Raw genomic sequence first — 22,984 nt, 5'->3', positions numbered from 1 at the left:
TTCTTCAGAAGCGCATTGTGAAGTTCCCCCATGTACACAGCAATATTAATTGAATACCTTGTATTATATTCCGTAGGCAATGGGAAACAATTATTTTCAAGTTGAAAGACAGCTGGTCTTTCCCCAGACTACAGATTGTGCCAACTTTCAGGGCACAGCTCTCGGAATATGAATCAGCAGTCTCGTCCTAGCTCCGAAACCTCATGTTAACGTTATCGTCCGGCCGTGGCGATTAGACATTCATTAGGGTTTAGTTGATGCAAAAGAAAAAACTTGAAATAAAATCAGATAAATTCAAGCTCTGGTTGAGATCGTGTCCAGATCTTTCTCAAACTCATTAATGTGCAGGAGGTTTGCAGAGAGAATGGATCACAATGGGAGCTCGGATGTAAAGTGAAGACAAAATGAAATTGTTATATCTCTAATTGGAACAAGATGCTCATTTGTCTATGAAAGAAGAGAAGTGGCAGCTCCAGAGATGCCTTCACATGGAGAAAGATATTATTCTACATTCAGTAAGATATCCTAAAAATGTAGAACTTTTTTTATTTGCTCCCAAAAATTTTGCTGATCTTGACCGATATGTGTCTTTTTTTTTTCAAGCAAATGAAAAACACTTACCAGCTGTTTATGGATTATGATCACTATCACAATGGTTAGACACCAATAGGGGCAAAACAAAAGATATTAGATAGAATAAAATGCACGGGAGTTACTTAACACTAAAAAACACTGATGACTATGGGAAAAGGAGAAAAATAAAGCGACAGAGCCCAAAGATACTAGATTCTTCTTAACCTAAGGCTAGGTTTATACCACGTGGTGCAAAAATAATCTTCCAAAGCCTATGCCGAACTTCTCTATAGGATATAGGAGCCCTATGTATGCAAAGAGTTAACTTTTAGCATATCTCTGGTAGGTATACATCCGCATACCGTTTTTTTTTAACAATAGGAGTCAATGGGCGATGTATGAAAGTGTATGGCAAATCCTTAGGGTTATAGGTTCAGCTTATACACCGGGTGATTTTTCCACCATATACGCCGAATGTAAATGGACGTATGAACAGAGACAAATTTATTTTTTGCTAAAGGTCCTATTACACAGGCTAATATGGGGCTTGAAAATAAACGCCGATTAACGAGACACTACAATCGTACGTCCTCAAACATTTCCTTCACGTCAGCAGCCATAATATTTATTGCTGCCTAAAAGATGCAATCAGTCGCTGAATGAGCGTTTGCTCATTCATTGGCTGATCATTTCCTTGTTTACACAGGGCAACGGTTGAGAACGAGTGTTCATATGATCGATCGTTTGCCCAATCATTGGCCTGCGTAAAAGGGCCTTTACTTCAAGGGGAAACGTATTGGAAGGGCTGTATTTAGCCTGCCTAATTCCATTATTTTCCTCGGAGATGAGCAGCTAACTTGCCTATTTCACTAATCAATTGAAATACACATAGATAATGACTGGTGCATCTCAGCCTCCTTAACGACACATCACATACGGAGCCGTTAAGGGGAAGTATGTTGCGGGCACACGGGCTGAGCTCGCTCCATACTTAGCGGGTGACGGCTGTGTTATACAGTCGACACCTCACTGCAACGGGCAGAATCAAAGATCACTTAGATTCCGCCCGTTTAACACCTTAAATGCTGCGGTCAACCGCAAACCGCAGCATTTAAATTGTTGGAATCAGGGGGCGCCCGACGAACACGGCACCATTAAAATGTGGTAGACACAACTGAATCTACTGTGAAAATCAAACAAGGCTAATTACATTGCCCCCCCAATAGCACTCCTCCAGGGGGATCTGGTAGTGCCCATACACATTAGACCAACAATTGAATCATCGAATAGTCTGATGTGGATGGACAGTTTTAAGTAAGGTTTACACACAAAGGTTTACACACAAAGGTTTTCCCCCTGGTGGGATTGAAATCCCAAGCAATAAAGGGGTTCTCCGGACATTTTAAAATGATGCACTATCCTTAGGCTAGGTTTTAAAAACAGATGGGTGGGGGTCCGACTCCCAACACCATGCCAATAAGCTGACTGAAGGGGCCGTGGTGACAAATGAGGCTCTTCATAGCTTACTATACACATCCATGGCGGCTGGGCCTGAGATTGCAGTTCCAGTCCCATTCAAGGTAACGGGACTGAGCTGCAATAATAGGCTCAGCAAGAGTCTCTACGGATATCTATGTCGCTGTCTCTGGTAAATATTGAAGAGGCTGCGGGATTAGTCACCATGTCTCCTTCAGTCAGATGATCAGAGGGGGTGCCAGTGGTCGGCCCCATTCCAATCTAATATTGATGACCTATCCTAAGCATAGGCCATCAAAATAAAATGCCCAGAGAACCCTTTTAATTATCAGAACATCCATATGGTTATTTATATGCAGGATATTTTATATGTGGGGGTAGAAAAAAATAAAATAAAAATGGGTATTGGATTGAAAAACAAATATTCAGGTAATTTAATGCTCTGATAATTTAGATAGTGAATTTAGCCATTCTAGAAAAGATACATCCCATTTAGTCTATATTACTTAAGGCTGGGTTCACACTGTGCGTTTTTGTTGCGTTTTATCCATGTGTTTTTTTTGTTTTGTTTGTAGATAAACCAAAAACAAGAGTTCATCAACTTAAAAAAAAAAAAAACGCAACAAAAAAGCATAATGTAAACCCAGCATAAACCCCATTTACTGATCCAGATGTGAAGATCTGACAAGAAACGGCGAAGAGAAGAGAGTAAAAGAAGAAGAGCGGGTCAACGAACACACAGGTACAGGAACCACGGCTCTTGTGAATAATGACAGCAACAATACTCCGTGTCAAGATGATTATCTCTCATTCTCCACAAGGATATTTAATATCAGACTCACCTCATCAAGAATTCTCCCCTCTCTGAACGACTGTACAATCCCTAGATAAAAAGAAAGTCAAAAAGTGACTGATTACATTAGAATTTGCTCAATGCAGATAAGTAGCCTCAAGGATTAAAAATAAAAGGGGAAAAGAAAATCATGTTTGAGTCAGTGTCATAAATTTGCTCTTTGAGATGCAGATCATAATGATTTTATATGATGTTCGAGTCTTATCAGCCAAAAGTAGGCACACAAATAAGAAAATGTTTATTTATTATGCTATGTGGGGCGGGGGGCACAAATAATCATCTTTTCTTAAGCAAGCCAGAGATATAAATGTCAAATAATTTAAACAGATACTTTTCCCCCTTTGCATGCAAATTTGGCTTTTCCAATAGATCATGTTGCGTCTATGAAGGAAAGATGAGCAGCTGCCAGACACCAACAGAACTGCTTATCATCTAAGCTCAGGGGAAATAGTAGGACAAAGTAGCAACAAAGCAATTAGATCGATGTTAGTATAAGGAAAAGGTAGGGGAACTAGGCATAACCCTAGTGACGCTGATCATAAATGAGGTAGTAATAGTGGGTGACACTAGCCGGTTGACCCCGCTATTAGCCCACCCCCTTTTACAGAAACATTTTTCCAAAATTACAATTTTAATGTATCTTCTAAAAATAAAACTGAATTGTAAATTTAAACCACTTCGCATTATGAGAATATTTATCTCTGGCATGTGTAAGCACAATAAAAACAAAAGTTTTTCTCAAGCTAATTCCTATTATAAGATTCTGTGAAGAACATAACAATGAAAATCTAACAGTCTTAAACATATTTTTTTTTTCCCTTTGGTTCTACTTTGAATGGTATAATAAGCATCTATTCACAGAGACTGCAAATCCGCGACTTCTACAATAAGAAGGGACAGCCGCTTCTATTTTGACAAAAGGCCTAAGGAATACACAGCGATATCTCCGGACTGCAATATTAAGAAACAAAAAAAAGTCACATAGGAAAAGGAGGAAAAGAAAAAAAAAAAAAGAGAAGAAAAACAAGATATAGTTTTAGATAAACCAAGTAGTGGAATAAAGAAAGATTTTTTTGCCCAAGGATATGGAAACCCCACAGCCTCTAATATTACAAGTCACAAAGGGACCATATCTGGTAGCAATATTTATTGCAATTATTAGGATCAATTTGAATTTGTGTACAACAAATACATTTGTATATTTGCAGGCCTAGAATTTTAGTTAGCAGTACGTCCACCTGTGTAAACAGGGAGATGTGCTGCCGACATAATGGAAGTAATGTTTGTAGTAACGATCACTCGTCCCATATATGAGCAATCATTGCGCCTTGTGAGAAGAGCAAATTATGGCCACAAGCATTGAGGCCTTAGGGTCCTCTTACACAGACCGATATGGGCCGTGGTAATGAGCGGCAATCAACGCTCGGCGCCCATTAACAGGGCCCATATCGGGCTGTGTAAGAGGACCCTAAGGCCTCAATGCTTGTGGCTACAATTGGAACCCATAAAGTTGTATGTGCCTCTACTATTACAGAGGCATTTTCTTGCGTATACCATTCAATAAAAAAAAAAAAAATCAAGTAATCTCATGCTGCTCCCTAGAAGCAATGAATATTTTGGAGCACACTGTGCCTCATGGAGCTACTACACAGTGTGACTATGGGTTCATAACATGGACCTGTAGGTACCCTGTTTGCCACCATAAAGGGCCAGTGTATACGGCACTGCCATCTGTACGTTTGAGGCGACAAAGGCACAACTAGTTTTGAGTCATATGACCCTTCCCAGGATAAAAAGCGTCATTTATAAGGGTGAAGTTCAATATTAAAATACAAATCATACTTACATTCATAGCTCACCACCCATTTTCTACCAGCAATTCCTAGAAAATATTTCAAAGTCCTTTCACACACGAACTGTTCATCTATAAAAAGACAAGAATGAAAAATATATTCAGAATGCATTATCATAACTAGTATAAAGCGTAACATATCGATCTATGTATACACACACACTTGCTTTTTACTTCGTGTTGCAACCAAAAATGGAGAACGCTACTTTAAGAAATGTGCAGATTGATATCCTTATGTAGGCGGTTTCTACAATATTTATCGGTGTACATGATTTTATAAACATACCCACGTTGATTCACGAAATGTGTCCAAGTGGGAAAGCATCAGAATGGACTTAGTTTAACCAGCCATAAACTATTGCTGGCGAGCCATCTCTGTATTATTCCCACATGTACCGGGGCACATTAGATGTATGAATCTTCCAAGGACTGTCTTCGTCATTTCCATTTCATATACACAGCAGCAACGCAGGAAGACGACACAATCCTGATCTAAGTGGTGTGTCACTCATTACAGCACTATCTGTCCTCCTCTGGCATGGACAGCACATAGAAAAACAAACAAGTAGAGAAAAGCAGGATGGCATTTCAGTCCGCCCACCGACAGATAATCAAGCCCAATTAATGGCCTACGGCACTAGCCAGAATGAGAGCTGCGTCGGTACATCCCCCCCCCCCCCCCTCTTAAATGCAGAAACCAATGTCTATTTTTATATGAGTTTTGATTCACTCATTATCTCTAATCTTCTATGACGCAGGCGGTTCATTCTAAACACTGACGCTTCCATTAGGAGATGACCGGTAAACGTTTTAGTGTCTGGTTCGTAGGCAACAACAATGAACAGAAATGGGAAGCAGTTCTATATTGTCAGATGTAAATAAAATCCTCATTGAATAAAGTGATTAAACAGCAGGAGCAGGAACATTCAATGACAGCCAACATCAAACTGGATCTTTTATATAAAGGAGCTGCGGATATGGATTCATAAAATAGTCTAGTGTGCGGCATCATATTCAGCAGCGCAGTACAAAGATTGTGATATCTCAAATTTGCCCTTAATATGGGGCTCAGTCTAATTTCTTCATCATAGACACACAAGGGCCAACTTCATAGGAAGCCAATTTACCCATCACTACAGGTATAGAAGCATGGGAAGAAACCAAAATACCAATAGCAAACTCATGCAAGCACAGGGAGAAATCCTAAAAATAATGTCCATGTAAAAGTTGTCCTTGGACAGATTTGAATGCAGGATCCCAGTTCTGCAAGGCAACAGTATTAACCACTGAGCCGCCATGCTGTCCAGCAATCCAATGTATGCGAGCACGTAGAATTATCTAAAACGTCAAGGAAAGAGGGTAGAAACAATGACATTAATAAGCCAGTGGGTGCACTATTGCTCCTGGTGTTGGTCTAGACAGGAATTATTTTCTCTCTTGGTGTGCCACTCATTTAGGGTAAGTACACAGAGAGTTTTTTTTTTGTCTGGCAGAAAAAAAAATCCTCCACAAAATTCCTTCAGGAATGTCAGCATTTTTTTTTAAAGCCGTATTGAATCTAATGCAAAAAACGCCGACAAAAACCCAAGAAACGCTCAAAACGAGCACCGCAGGTTTATTCACAGGCAGAAACCGTTCAAAGAAGGAGCCGGACGTTTTTTTTTCCAGGCCAAAAAATAAATACAATTAAAAGCCTCTGCTTCCCATTAAAATCAATGGGGGGGAATTACGGGGTGTTTCTTGGCACTGATTAGACGCGGTTCCACGTCAAAATTAGTGCCAAAAAAAGCGAAGTGTGAACTACCCATTATAGTCCCCCCAATCTTTTCCTCCAGGTTACAGGACTAAAGTGCTCAATTCACACGCGGCAGATTTGCTGCAGAAACGTCCCATTTATCTAAAAGGGGATTGCAGAAATCCATGCCCATGCTGTAGACAACTCTGGAATGGTTTTCTCAGTTGCAGAATTTCCGCCACGTGTGAACATACCCAAAGTGTCACTGTCCCTGGCCTGGTGGAGGTCGGTCTCGGTAGAAACGAAATACTCCCTCCTGGCAGAGGACTCATGTATTGTACCTTCGGTTACAGGGCCAAAATGCCTTGAGTTTCCATAAATATAGAGTTTGGGTGAAAGTTGCCTTTGGTTTGAATAACACAGGATTGGGTCCGTGCAGAAGGGAGGAGAACCTTTCCCAAATAATAAATCGGAATAAAAATACATAAACCTCAAAATAAGATCTGTGACACTGTAGACAATATTTCTCATGTCTCCTCCAACCCGGGGTGTTACATAAACTGTAGATAAGCGGAGAGCACGCTGCAAAATGCTTATCCAAGGCAGGGATTAGAGGAAGCTTTAAGACTGATCAGAACAGTTTCCCATTAACCTTTCTGTGTGGAAATAATCCGTGCAAATCCCAACAACTTGATAGATATTTTAGGGACATCAAATCTTATTCGGTGTAATAGAAACCAGCGCTGGAGGCGGCAGCCCAAACCTACCGGTCTTCATGATGATGTGAGTGGAGGATTCTGTTATTTGGCTGGAAAAGACGCTCTGGGTTTTCCGTGCAAATTTCTGGACCAGAATCTAAAAAGTAAAGAAATAAAAGTCAATGTCCAAGATGATGACTGTACATGTGAATAATTTCTAAGAAACGGCCAATATAGGATAGAATACAGGTTGTTACGTAGGATTCGTGCAAAATCAGTAAAGCAAATGTCACTCAAACCAGATAAACAACTGTGCATGAAGTGAAGACCGGGTTAATTTGCAGTCCCAAGCACCAGGACCGCATTGTCTAGGATTTTAGACTCGTGCGCACATGCTATAGTACATCGTGATCTATGCATGTACAAGTGCCTAAATTTAAGCCCCTCAGAATCAGCCCAGAATACACAAACTATATAAGTTGAATGGAAACCAGGATGCAGCGCCAGATCCGCGTTAAGACTGATACAGCGGACGCCCAACGAACCCCATTGACTTAGAATAGGGCCCATTGGGCTCTGCCGTGTTGATTAGTAAAATATAGCTTTTTACCCAGAACCAGCGCCAGTCCTGTCCATAGGCTGTGTCTGGTATTGCAGCTCCGTCTCATTCACTTAATTTGGGCTGAGCTGTAATACCAGACAACTCATGGACAAGAGTGGCCCTGAATTCGGAAAAAAAAAGCCCTATTTTTGTTAATCCTGGACAAAACCTTTAAGAAGCCAATGAAAGGGGTTCTCCAGGCATTTTAAATTGATGGCCTCATCATTGCCACGACCTCTTCAGTGTTTACCAGGCACAGCGCCATACACATCCGTAGCAGTAGTCCCTGGGATTGCAGCGCAGTCCCATTAACTTGAGCAGGACCGGAAATGCAAATCACAGCCACAGCCGCCTGTAAATGGTGAAAAAGCCGCTGCAACAAACACTTCGGCCCCAATCTGCTGATAGGCGGGGGTGACAGGAGTCGGACCTCCACCGATTTAATATTGATGACCTATACTAAGGATAGGCCATCAATTTGAGATGCCCGTAGAACCCTAACATGACGCACCCAAAATCTATAACACACACTACATCTGCCGGACTGCAAATACAAAGAGATAATGAGGAACGGAGAAAACTCATTCCCTGCTGAAGAAATCTTGAAATAAAAAAACAAAACAAACACATATTTACTCTACCTGAAACAAGACAAAAAAAGAAATTCTGATCGCATCAGCCAAAGGATTCTGAAATGCAATTCTTCTCTGCAGAGTAATTCAAATTCATTTCTCAATAATTTATGAAGCAAGCGAAATTGAGAGCTCTGACGGGGGATTAGGACTTGCGGTGAGTCGATGGCGTGTGCCAAAAATTCAGAGCCTCGCAGGCTCTCAAGTATGTAAGTGAAGATAATGCCAAAAGGTCACTGCTAGACGCAAAGGCTTCAGCCCACTTAAAAGGAATTGAATAAGAGAAACCTGCTTGCCTTGCTGCTGAAGCGCCTTCCTATCTTATCGATTAGCGGCCACATCAAAGCATCAGGAGATAAGGAAATGCACAGGTACAAGTGTATAAATACACTGCAGACGAATCCTCATTCATAGGATCAAGTGCAAATCTAGCCAGCAAGCGGTTTTAAGAAAACCTCTGCTTCCTGTTTACACGTGGAGTGCAATTCCAGATACAAGGCATCAAAATTCTGCTGGTTATCAGAAATGCCGCAATGTACCCCTCTCAGGTGACAATAGCACCTGCAGAATTCTGACAAACTTTGGAAGTCAATGGAGAAGAAATCATCAGGAAAGTCAAAATTAATACAAGATAAGTCGTTTCAAAGTTACTTACCACTAATGCAATATATGGCCAAAAGTATGCGGACACTCATTTAAGAGTTCAGGTGTTTAAGTCACACCCAATGGAAACGGGTACATAAATCAAGCACACAGCCATGCATTCTCCATAGACAAACGTTGGTGGTAGTAGTATGGGTCGTACTGAAGAGCTCAATGACTTTAAACATGGTACGCCAATATCTGTTGACAACCGCACTTGCATCTGGTATAATGTAGAAAAATATTTATTAGTCCAACATCTAAAACATAGCGATGTTACAGTCCATATGTATAGTCGGGCATTTTTCAATACTATACATACGGGTTGAGACGTTGCTATGTCTTAGATGTTAGACCAATAAATCTATTTCTACATTATACCAGACGTGAATGCTGTCGTCAACAGATATTGGAGGATTATAGGACCAGAGAGGGGTTTGTCAGAATTGGAGGCATTAGTGCTACTGCATCAATTTTGTCGGTTTGTGACATTTTTGATCTCCCCGGTCAATGGTTAGTGCTATTATTGTAAAGAGTGTTTAAGAGTAACAGCTCAGCCACCAAGCGGTAGACCACACAAACTCACCTAGTACTGAAGTGTGTGGTGCGTCAAAATTGCCTATCCTCTATTGCATCACTCACTACGGAGTTTCAAACCGATTCTGGAAGTGACATCAGCCCAAGAACTGCGTGTCAGGAGCCTCATGAAATATCGACATGGTCGAGCCGCTGCACACAAGCATAAAGTCACCATGCCAAGAATCAGGAGTGTAAAGAAAGTGTTCTTCGGAGCGAAGAATCAGAATTCACTATCTGGCAGTCCGATGAACAGAATTTAGGTTTGGCAGATGCTAGAAGAACACTACCTATTGAAATATGGATTCCTTAATAAGGTATATGGAAATGGGTTTTCTAAACCGGACAACCCCTTTGACAATATAGTTCGTAGACCTGCATGATGAAATAAAACTGCAACCAGATAGCCTTTCACATAATTTTCTAAGCAACTATACGTAGAAAAGTAAAATGTTAACTAAATGATATGAACTTCAGATTCTTTCATCAGGTCCAAAAGGAGTCGTGTATGGTTTTTAATCGCTGTAAATATTCCATGACAAATATGGGTGCCAATCCCATGGGAATTCATATTACCCATATTTCACTCAATGTCACGTTTAATCTAGGGATGATAGAAGGCCATTAAGTGTGTGAAGTGATCTCATGCAATAAATCGCTGCAGGAAAAGTAAACGAAGACCAGTGGGCATCACAGGAACAATCGGCACTGGAAACAGAGTAACGAAAAACGCAGGTGGCAGAGCCAATGCATGGCAGACACTAACGGCGCACGAAGGACCCATTTACTGTAATTTGTTCTGTCGGGTTACCGCCACGGTGTCCGCCTGTTAAAGAGGCTCTGTCACCAGATTATCAAATCCCTATCTCCTATTGCATGTGATCGGCGCTGCAATGTAGATAACAGTAAAGTTTTTTTTGTTTGTTTTTTTTAAAACGATCATTTTTGGCCAAGTTATGAGCAATTTTATGTTTATGCAAATGAGCCTTTTTAATGGACAACTGGGCGTGTATTGTGTTTTTAGCAACTGGGCGTGTTTACTTCTTTCACTGCACAATCCCAAGGTCCTGTGGATCATGCTGGGCTGGAACAATGAGAAGTGTAGGACACTGATTGGTCACTGATTGGTCAGCCTCATACACTCCTCTGTACAACACCCACTTGGTAAAAAGTAAAAAACACGCCCAGTTGTCTATTGAGAAACTCATTAGCATAAATCTTAACTAGCTCATAACTTGCTCAAAAATTATCGTTTTTCAAAATAAAAACCACTGCTGTTATTTACATTACAGCGCCAATCAGATTATGTAGGAAATAGTCAAGTTATAATCTGGTGACAGAGCCTCTTTAAAGGAGAATATTGTTCACATCCTGACACACTGTCCTATGATCACATAGTATATACTATCTCTATTTACCAGGTATATTTTATTATTATTCAGTGATGTTCACCCATTGAGGTGTTCGTATCCCCAGAGGCCATTTGATCAAATTTTCTCATCTACTGCCTTCTTCTCAATATCGGGCCTTCTAAAATTACCTTTACTTACACTAAACAGATGCACTTTGTAAGGTATTTGGGTGGTCTTAGGGTGGAGATCATGGAGTGGGTAGAAAACTTAGAGATCTAAACAGTTATGTGAAGCTCTGGGGCTTGCTCTCTTTTCCTGCCACCCCTGGACGTTCAGCACTTATATTAGGAACAGTTTAAGTAATATTATGTGAGCTTTCTACGTGTATATAAGTAGAAGTATAATAATATAACAGTAGGCTTTATATGTACATATAGATATTTCAAGTGTAAGGGAGTGCCAGTATATACATAGGCAAGCTCTGTGACATATACATATATATACAAGTACGTACATTAGAAGTGAGAAAGAAAGAATTGTTGAGTGCCTGATCATGTATGTATGTATGTATGTATGTATGTATGTATGTATGTCTGTGTGTATGTATTTATACATACATGAAGATCCGGCACTCAACAATTCTATCTTGAATCAGAAGTATTTTTATTTGCAATCCACAGACATAAATATGACATTTCGGTCAAAACAATATGACCTTTTTCAAATCGTCAGATTGCGTTTGTATAGAGTAGGAGAACTGCGCTATCTGTGACGTCTGCCGCTAGAAAGAAACCGTTTAGTTACCCTTTAAGTAAAACTAATATATAGTCTTAATAAGACTATCGCTCCATGTAATACATTGTACAGTAGTTACATTCCCACAGTCGTAAACCATTGCAAAGCATAATTAAAATCAGCTCTAGAAGTATTTTAGATTAGGTCATTTTTTTTCTTCACATGATTTAGAATAAATTTCAGAGAAGACTCATAACAGGATGGCAGTGATGGAGTGCCCTGTTTAACCAGCATAATGCACTAATTTACCTGTTATTATATCCATCATTTTACCAACCCTGACATGGCATCTGATATTGCAGAATTGCTGTAATAGTTTTAATTAAGTTCCTGAAGGTTGTGTTGTCATGTTCTATCTAGAACTATAAACTCATGGAAGAAAGGTTTGGTGCCAAGCCTAATGACATCCCACACAACTCTGCCAACATCATTAGCAGTCAGACTCTGATTCATTGCCTCCATTCTCGCCATTTCGCCGTGTTCTGCTCAAGCAGTTAGTGCGGGGGAAGGGATCATCGTTAGACTGGAGCTGGAATTAATTACTGGTAACATCATGGATAGAGGCTTTGATCATAAATCTGACAAACTTGAGTGATATGAAAGCTGAATTACACTTATAATATTAGGTATGACATCCAAGGGCCTGTTCTGCATTTTCAAACAAATAAAGAGCAGACTTATTCCAAATTGCGCCAGGCAGCTGGGAGTAGGGTTATTCGAATTTAAAGCAGCACAATGGCAATCTCTGTGGCAACACGGATAAAGCCGTGTGCAGACGACAGCAGAACCAAATGGCGCAGTGCTTTCCTTTTTAGCAATCGGTGGGGACCACAGCAGTCGTTCCCCCGCGATTAAGACACCAGTGGCATAACCTAGCGATATGCCAACAAAGCCTGTGGCGAACCAACACCTTTCAGATTGGAGCTGTTGCAGCGATCAGCTGATTGCTGTAGGCCTGGCTCTGTCCACAACCTGCTGATTTTACCAGGGAACAAAAGCCCACTGGAGGCAAAATGTAGTATTACATATAGGCTATTCAGATGGATGACCCACCATTTAATACATGGACAGCTCGTGTCTACCAAAGTTACTGCATATGAACAGGCATTGTCTTCATGAGACCACCCTTGTGCATGTAAAAAAAGAGCAAATGCTAGATGTGAAGCCCGAATGAGAAAACACTGTTCAATTAGGTCACACACAACTCTGGCCAAATCATAAAATATTTCCACAATTACTACCAAACTTGGCCAGCAGAATGAAATATTCTCAAACCTATGAAAAATTGTCAGGTTTTATTTATGATTTTACTAGAGGAGTCATCTTCAGCCGCCATGTAAGCAGCTCTGTGTCCAAACACTGAATGAAGCAGCTGCCTCTGTCTCTCTTAGGGTATGTGCACACACACTATTTACGTCCGTAATTGACGGACGTATTTCGGCCGGAAGACCCGGACCGAACACACTGCAGGGGGCCGGGCTCCTAGCATCATATTTATGTACGATGCTAGGAGTCCCTGCCTCTCTGCAGGACGAATATCCCTTACTGAAAACATGATTACAGTACGGGACAGTTGTCCTGCAGCGAGGCAGGGACTCCTAGCATCGTACATAAGTATGATGCTAGGAGCCCGGCTCCCTGCACTGTGTTCAGTCCGGTACTTGCGGCCGAATTACGTCCGTCAATTACGGACGTAATTAGTGTGTGTGCACATACCCTTACAGCAGGAAATCCTAGCTCAGGTGCCTGTAAACAGACTTGTCTAGTGCTACATGTGGAAAACGGTGAAACTCCCCCAACCATGATGTCTCTGCTTAAAAAAAGTTTAATTTTTTTTATATTGGTTAGAACAGTTTTTTTTTGCAGTATATCTTCTTACCCGCTTAATAAAAACAGCAATGTATTAACACACACAGACACACAAGTACTTACCACTTCACTTTGACTCAAGCCGGATGTCACAAGAGAATAGTTTCTCTTACTAGAAACTACTGGACTCTTGACTGAAGGAGCTGCTCTACTTCTTAAAGGAGATGTAAACGTAGGGGACACGCTTCTCTGAGTACAACCAGGGTGCTTGCTTGAATGTCGGGGCGGGTGCATAATGTCTCTCAGTTCTGTAGACTGTCCAGAGCTTCCTTTTCTGAACGTGCTATGGCCATTTACCGCTTGCAGTTTACTCCTCAGGCTTAGTTTTGGGGGTGATTTGGAATTCTTCAAATCAATTATAGTTGGTGCACAACGATCTGTATTTAAAACAAGAATGTACATATTAAATAATATAACCTATTTATCGAAAAAACGACAATGTAATTTTGGCTATAGAGAGTAACCCTTCACTACATGGCCTACGCTTCTGCAAAATATTATTTTTACCATCGGACTGTACCATTGCACTATATTCGTGAGAATTAAGGTTTCTAAAACACTTTGTAACCTTTTCGTGGATATATGCCCAGAGAACGTGTCTGAATACAACTCCCTGCATGTCATCAGCAAGAAGTGTCACTATAAGTTCTGCCTATATCTCCCACCGCCATTTGATTAACTCTTTAAAAAGAGCTCCAGACGAAACACTTGACATAATGCAGTTTTCCCAGAAGGTTTAAAAAAGAACTGAATAAAAACTTTGCAGACTTCTAGCAGAGAAAATATAAGATTTCATCAGTAGAAACAAAGGTGTTAGGCTCTGTTCACACCTGTGTTGGCACTAATATTTTTAAAGAATCCGTCAAATTTAATGGAAACAGATGCAAAAATGGAAGGTAAGCTTTCAGGTTTTTTTTTGACAGATCTGCTGACCGGATCCCAAAAAATATATTAAAAAAACCTCCACCTTCAATGTGTTGTAATTTTGCATCATTAAACTCAGTTTTAAAGGATCTGTTATTTCTCCTGCATTTATTAATTCTTCCCCTTTTTTGGCTGTAGGAACTGATGTGCAGTAGAAAGAAATTGATCCGTTAAGCATAGATTAGACTGGGTTCACACCTGCGTTGCGGCTTTCTGTTCTGCTCAGTTAGGAGAGCAGAGCAAGAGAAAAAGTGGAAGCGATGTTTCAGTTGCACCATGGACGCTATCGGCTGCCAGCGGAACCCATTGGCTTTAATGTATTCCGCCGGCCTTCCGTCGGGGTGTCCGTGGTTTTACCAGAAAAAAAATAGCACATCTGCGAAAAAGTCCCCTAACGGAGCTTACAACGCAGATGTGAATAGAGCCTTAGGCTGGGTTCACACCAGTATTCAGCTTTCCGTTCTGCAATGTCAGAGGAGCAGAACATTGGAAATACTGGAAGCGCCGGTTCCGTTGCATGAAAAACAGCACCGGCAAACAACGGATTTTCCGTCGGGGCGTCAGATGTTTAGTCGGTCCCGCCGAAATCTGCAGGTTGGGCTGACTAACAACTAATGTTTATGGTCACCTAAAGATTTGATAAACCTATGTGTATGCACAAATTACAAAAAACCAAGCTATACTCTGATTCAACTATAAATCTGACAAAACCCCATGGAGGAAGCCAAATGTTTTAGAAAGATAATTCATAACTTTATTCATAATTAACAAAATACAATTGAACAATTATCTTTTAGTCTGTAATGCAAAGAATCAGAAAAATATAGTCCATCTCAGCCCAGAGAAATCCAATATCTTTAATAACAGAACCAATCTAAACTGCCAATCAATTTATACACAAAGTATCCTATATACACAAATCTAGAAAGAAAATCAATAGGTATAAATCCAAAGTGCAAGGGCAAATAAATGGCAATTTTTACATACCGTATATGTCGGCGTATAAGACAACTGGGCGTATAAGACGACCCCCAACTTTTACCCTTAAAATATAGAATTTAAGATATACTCACCATTTCGTGCAGGAGCGCTTCACTATGGCCATCGGCGGCAGGACCCAGGACTCTCTGTCTCTTTGAACTCGCGCATGCGCAGATAGGCTGCTTCATCGCGCGAGATCTGAGAGGCAGGGAATGAGAGGAAAGGGCGGGCCAGAGGATCTTACAGAGATGTTCCCTGGCGGCTAATACCGGCTTCCCTCAGATCTGTGGCGGATTCCGTGCATCCCGGGAGCCTGTGTACCGGACTGCAGGCTCACAAGGTAACACACAACCTGTGTGTAGACAATATGTAGACTAGGGATGTCACGATACCAGAATTTGGACTTCGATACCGATACTTCGTTTAGTATTGCGATTTCGATACCAATTTCGATACTTTTGCCAACAGTAATAAAAAAAAAATTCTTCCGTTCTCTGATGTGAGGCGCGACGTGTGATGAATTTTGAACGCGCCTCACATTAATAGTAATTAATCCCATCATGTTTCTCAGTCATATTGGGTTAATGTGCGAGGTACATGATGGGGTTAATTACTATTAATGTGAGGAACATGGAGGGTAAATTCATCGCACCTCGCGCCTCACATTAATAAGTGAATGAAAGCCGTGTTTATTTCATTTTTTTACAGCGTACACATCATAAATGATGCAAAAACATTGTTGTCCGCGCCATTACTGAATGTGTGTATTTTATGTATTGAGACTTATTTTAATGTTTATTGTAAAAAAGGTGAAGGTGTATTTTTTTTAAAATTTAACAATACTTTGTTTTTACTTTATTTTTAAACTTTAATGTACTGACATATATCAGATATGTGCCAGTACATTAACCTGTGGACGGATAATACACAGGCAGTTGTTAGGACATACTTGGGTATATCCTAACAACATGAAATATGGTAAGACAGCCCTGGGGTCCGTCAATAGACCCTGGGCTGTCTGCCCATATATGGTATGGCCCTCGATCGCGTCACAGGAATTCCCTGTGACGCGATCCAGGGGCATCCCCCCTTCTCACTTTCCCCTGAATGCTGCAGTCAGCTGTGATCGCAGCATTCAGGGGAATAACGGCGGAGATGAGCGGTTTCTCTGATCTCCGCCGTTATAGAGCGGGGCTGCGGCTGTGTAATACAGTCATTGCCCCGCTCCTGACAGGAAGTGCGCGCGCGGTCAGCATGAGGTGATGCGGCCGGCGTTGCAATAATGAGCGGCAGTTCAGGCACTGAAGACAGAACATGGGGGTGTTTTGTAGCGCGCCCGCCATGTTCTGTCTCCAGTGCCGCCGCTCATTAGTGCAGCGCTGGCCGCATTGCATCATCCTGACCCCGCAAACTTATCATGACTCAGGAGCGGGGCTGTGGCTGAATTACACAGCCGCAGCCGCGCTCTCATACATTCATGTGTTACTATACTGAGCTGTGCGGCTGCGCAGCTCAGTATCGAAATACAGGAAATAGCGGTATCGAACCGTTTAGGGATGCACAGTATCGAAACAGTATAGACGTTTCGATGCACCGTGCATCCCTAATGTAGACAATATCCGGCATATAAGACGACCCCACACTTTTGACATTTTTTTAAGGGTGTAAAAAGTCGTCTTGTACGCCGATATATACGGTACATACTAGTCATATAGATAGAGAAAAATACATGGATGTAAAGTGCAAGGAGTGCCGAAAAGCGAATGCAGGGCTGGAGTATGACCCGGGGGAAGGAGGACGCTGATGCGTTTCAAGGGGTGTGGATTTTTCTGGACTAAAATGGACTATATTTTTTTATGATTCTTTGCATTAGAGATTAAATTAATAAAAAATAAAAACAAATTATAATAACTTTTCAATTGTATTTTATAAATTGTGAATAAAGTTATGACTTATAAATAAAAGTTGGAGTAAGATGTGATACATTTATTAATAAATGTGTCGCTTCTTTTAGCCGACCATTCGCCCCTTCACATTGGACATCAATTAAGTAAACCTCACCGCTCCTCCCCTCCGGGTCCCCTCCGCGTCTCATACGAGGTCCTGACGCTGAGCAGAGTGAGGGCCTTATTTGCGACGCAGCACTCGACCTCAAAAGTACTGCGCCGCACACAACGTAAGAGCTGCAGCATGCTGAGGGAAGGAGAGTGTATGTATAAGATATGAAATAAAAATACATACATACATATATATATATATACACACACACACACACACAAACACACACACACACACACACACACACACATATATATATATATACACATATATGTGTATTTTTATTTCATTGTCTCATGGGGGATTGTTCGATCTGGGAGGTTGGGGACAGAGCCCAAGCGCTGCGTAAATTATAATAAATCTGTCGGGCTATGACCTCGCCCCCTTTTCATAAATGTGGTGGTGTAAAAAGGCCCAAAGTCTATGGGCCCTTTTACGACTTTTATGCCAGAAAACTGGCGTGCAAGTGTTGATAGATTTCCCCCATAAAGTCAACGAAACCGTCTTAATTAATGTTTCCCCTGGTTCCAAGATTTGAGGACAGGCGTGCGCTTACTCGAATTACATAGATATAGCTAATAGATGTAACTTAGGTGAGCTTACTAAAGAGTCTGGTCTGAGTTTTTCTTTATTATTATTATTGTAAGATTTCTAATGCTCAAGATAATAAGCTGACACTTCTTGGCCTTACGAAGCATGGTTGTATTATATAATTAGGATTTGATGCTACCTTAAAATACAGAAACCATACCTAGTCAGAGGGTATTAACTTAACACATTTAATGCGTGGTAACATCAATCTGTTCCACTCATGATCACTTTTGAATCACCTGCGGAAATACAAACATTGGACCAACAACAGCGTTCCTATGGCATGAAAACTGACTTAATTAAACTGCGCTATTATGAGGCATACAGCCATCGATGCATAAAAGCAAAGCAAATTAAAAACAACAGGCAATCCATTTCAAAGGGACATGTGCTGTCCCAAAAGCTAAAATAAAAGCTTGTTCCTTTATAATATTTCTATACTTTTTTAGATGGACACGCACGTTCATGCTTTTAGGTTAATTGAATGGCTAACTCAATTTATTCTGTGAACTTGCGCCAAACCCAGCAGACTACAGAAAAAAAAAAAATAATAAAAGTACTAAATAAACTGAGTAACAAAAAAAAAAAAAAAAAAAAAGAGAAAAACATCTATGCAGGGAAGTTTGTGTTTATACAGATGTAGCAGGGCTGAATATCCCTATATATTTTTTTTTAACTACCATTGGCACTTTAATCTGCACAAGTTACATGTTTGTGTCCTTGCAAAATTATTAAGGACGTGCAGAGGTGTCGCCAACCATTGCAGTTGAGAACTGGAATACAGGTCAAATACCAATACAATACAGGTTTAACCCACTAAACTTATTTTTTTTTGCATGTAACAATTCTCTGTCTAGAGGAGGCTCTGGCCATTAACTTCATCGTAGAGCCGTTAAGGGACGATCTGGGATGTAATTTCCATTCATCCAGCCTGTTTTTAAAGGGGACCTAACCCCATAGAGAATCTATAGGGTATTGTCAAGAGGAAGATGACACCAGACCCAACAAAGCAGACGAGCTGAAGGCCACTATCAAACAACCTGGGCTTCCATAACACCTCAGCAGTGCCACAGGCTGATCACCTCCATGCCACGCCGCATTCATAACACCTCAGCAGTGCCACAGGCTGATCACCTCCATGCCACGCCGCATTCATAACACCTCAGCAGTGCCACAGGCTGATCACCTCCATGCCACACTGCATTGATGCAGTAATTCATGCAAAAGGAGCCCCGACCAAGTATTGAGGGCATATACTGTACATACTTTTCAGTAGGACAACATTTAGGTATTAAAAATCATTTTTGAAATTGGGCTTATATAATATTAAAATTTTCTGAGAGACTAAATTTTGGGTTTTCATTAACTGTTACCATAATCATCAACATTAAAAGAAAAAAACATGCTGGAAATAGATCACTCTGTGTGTAATAAATCTATAGAATATAGGAGTTTCACTTTTTGAATTGAATTACTTAAATAAATGAACTTTTTCATAAAATTCTAATTCATTGAGCAGGACATGTATATGCTTCACTTTTGTAAGGTGATGGCCGGTCTTCAGACATTCGTAAATATGCTACACAGCTATGATGCATATGCCACGCTCCTCTCCTACCCGTACAGCTTTCCATGCAGAAACATCTCAGTTGTGTAATATTGCACAATTCACCTTATTTTAGAAACTTCCCGCGTAACTTTTAAGGTTTGCGCCATACGGATAATTCTGCAGCACTTTTTGCCAAAAACCGAGCTCCGTGAAGGCCTGACATTCACTTGTTACAAAATGGGGTAAATGTGACTTACTCAGCTGCTCTGCAGAACGTGGCTCTTTAAAAACGTACAAAGTTCGCAATAACCTTAGTAGTCTTGCCACTGAGGTGTAAGTGTCCATTATGACCCGGAACAAGACTTAACCGTTTTTACTGCTAAGGACGTATGTAATGAATCATGGCTTTAAACACATACTGCGACAATAATATAAGGAGTAAAGATTGGTATCCCATTAAATCCCAGAACCTTAGCTTTTAGATGATACCAGGGTCATAACTAAGTGCAATATTCGGTAATCTCTCCACTGTAAAGCCTGACTAACATTTAAGGGGGGGGGGGGGGATACAGGAACTTGTCTTTATGATATCACCCCCCCTTACCAATCAGAGGATATGAACTCTGTCATGCTAAGTGCGTGCATGTAGACCTAGGCATAAGTGGCATGTATGAACGTTGAACTTCATAAACTTTTATATTTAGGAGGTGTTATAGGTCTTAAGCTTTGCTTACAGAGAAGCAAAAGGCACGGCGCCACATGGTGCAGGTCAATAGAATAAAAGGAGAGTCATAAACAAGATCTGTTATGCTCACCCCGTTGATGTGTAATAAAAGCAGTAGTAAATCAGTCCACTTCGTGCTGCTGCCAGGATCCAAACCGGTAAACCAAAAAGGTTACCGCTAGTTAGAACATATGGACAGAAAGGAAAAAAGGAGGATCCTATAGGGCGCCGCTGCGTGGTTATTGCGGATGATCGATGATAACAAGTATAGAAGAACAGATATTTATTAGAACATTAAGGCTACGCGTTTCGACGCTGTACAGGCCTGAGGAAGACGCTAGTACAGCGTCGAAGCGCGTAGCCTTAATGTTCTAATAAATATCTGTTCTTACTTCTATAATTGTTATCATCGATCATCCGCAATAACCACGCAGCAGCGCCCTATAGGTTCCTCCTTTTTTTCCTTTCTGTCCATATGTTTTAAGCTTTGCTTGGATCAGACATGAATTTTTAACAAAACATTCTAATGTGATGCAAAGTTGCATGATGGTGGCCATAAGTGTCAAGTGCTGGGTGGCATTTTCCCATTGTGTCAGGTCTACAATTGTAGAAACTATAGGTATGGGGGTACAATACGATTTTTTTTAAAATGATTATTATTCAGGATTTGTGTATGTGAAACGTGTCAAAATTGTCCAGGCAGTGAAAGGGTTAAAGAGTACCTTCCCGCCAGAAATTTAAACCGGACGTCAAGAGATGCAACAGGTCCAGTTGTCTAGACAACCGTACGTCAGAAGCCTCTCCGGCAAAGTCTATCATTTCCAGACTGAAATGACTGCGCTATAGCGACAGATTGCAGATATGCATATAATTGAATAACTAGCTAGCTTCCACATTTTTATGGAAAAACTGATGAGCAGTCAACGCCTGTATCATTACCGCTAACTACTATTTGTATTCAATGTCAGAATATAAAAACCACATGAAAATAAAGTGTGAAGTTACATGATGGTGGATTAAGGTGTGGAGACCTACAAATAATTATATTAGCTTCTTTCCATAAGCACAGCGCCACCCATAGGTTCCTAAAAAAAAACACAACAGACCCCTCTGAAGTATCGCACCTTGCTCTTGAGTGTGGAGACCGTCTTCTCCATTGTAACCCATTGATTCATCATCAGGCGTGGTCGATTCCTTCAGCTCTTTAAACGCATTTAACAAAGTACAAATTTTCTCTTGTGTCTCTCTCCTCGATGTTGTCTGAGGAAGACTAAGGGGTGGAGTTGGTGACCTTGACATAAAAACATGGCCGTCATGTCCAATACATAATTAATATATTTGAAAAATTACCAAAGTCATGACCCAAAAAATTAAAACCTGATTAAACAAAGATGTACCTGCTTCCAAACGGAGATGGTGTTTTATTTCTTTGCAGCCCTGATGCTCTACTCTGTCCAGACTGGATCTCCGTCTCTGGGATTGCGTCAGGTGATCCGTTACCTTCTGCAACAGATATTTTCTTCTCAGATTATACAGATTTAACGTTTGTATTTCCTTTCTTTAACACAATACTCTGTTTAAACACTCTTGTAGTATTTTTAACTAACTCATTCACATCAATCTGGATGTTTAAGGTAGTGGGAATAGGCAACCGGATGGAACAGTGTTGAAGGGTTATTTTCCCTATTTAAAACGGGTCAGCGACCAGCATGCCCTGACAGCCAAAACTACAGCTCCCAGCATGCCCTGACAGCCAAATGCTTTATTATTCCAGCCAACAGCTGTCAGAGAATGCTGGGAATTGTAGTTTCATAACAGTTGGAGTGCGTAAGGTTGCTGACAACTGCAGAATAATCTTCTATAGCAGGGGTTAGAAACCTTCGACACACCAGACAAATCAGTAACAACACGTGAAGGGAGAGAAGGGGACATATTTAATATGACAGAATTTTGGCGGTGCTCAGACACTAGATTGGCGCAAAATCTCCCAAAAATCAGTTATTTATCAGTATAATTGGTCAGTCACCTAGATTAATTACCCCTATGACTATATGGTCTATCGTGAATGTTGTACTATGAAGAGTTGTTTTTTTGTTTGCAAAGTTGAAATTACTTATGGTGGTCACTGCAGCTTCCATAGGGGTTGTCACAAAACTCCTGAATGACAAGAAGTGGAAAACGTTTGGTTGGTTAGAAAAAATAAAAAAATTTGATTTGCAATTGTGGGAAAGCTGGGGCCAACTTCTGTCGGAACTGTTATGGCTCCTATATTCATGGTCACATATGTATCCTGGAAACCAGACAGATCAGAAAGTAATCTGAACACCTAAACTTGACAGACAAGGACAACTTCAGGGCCTATGTTGGTATTTACTTATGGTGTAAAAGGTCTATATAAAAGAAGTCATCTTCGGTGAGCACGTCAGATCTTAGGAAAAGGAGAAAAAAGTTAAAGCTGGCTCTACACAGGAGATAGGCGCCTGTGCATTCGAACAGCAACTCC

At 40.7% G+C, this 22,984-nt stretch overlaps 1 protein-coding gene across 1 annotated transcript in view; it reads right to left on the bottom strand.

The window, feature by feature from the left end:
• The window catches only part of BRCA1 (BRCA1 DNA repair associated), a 110,905-nt gene that overhangs the window by 17,820 nt on the left and 70,101 nt on the right, over window positions 1–22,984 (bottom strand). The window contains exons 13-18 of the mRNA XM_075846652.1: window positions 21,879–21,984; window positions 21,606–21,772; window positions 13,718–14,031; window positions 7,257–7,344; window positions 4,749–4,826; window positions 2,892–2,932 (exon numbers count right to left, since the gene is read on the bottom strand). Coding sequence (XP_075702767.1) covers window positions 2,892–2,932; window positions 4,749–4,826; window positions 7,257–7,344; window positions 13,718–14,031; window positions 21,606–21,772; window positions 21,879–21,984 — 794 coding nt within the window. The remainder of the gene's footprint in view (window positions 1–2,891; window positions 2,933–4,748; window positions 4,827–7,256; window positions 7,345–13,717; window positions 14,032–21,605; window positions 21,773–21,878; window positions 21,985–22,984) is intronic.

This window comes from Rhinoderma darwinii, chromosome 13 (assembly GCF_050947455.1).
Source record: "Rhinoderma darwinii isolate aRhiDar2 chromosome 13, aRhiDar2.hap1, whole genome shotgun sequence".
NCBI lineage: Eukaryota > Metazoa > Chordata > Amphibia > Anura > Rhinodermatidae > Rhinoderma > Rhinoderma darwinii.
Note: the sequence above shows the minus strand (reverse complement) of the source record. Positions and strands in the feature narration are given on the sequence as shown.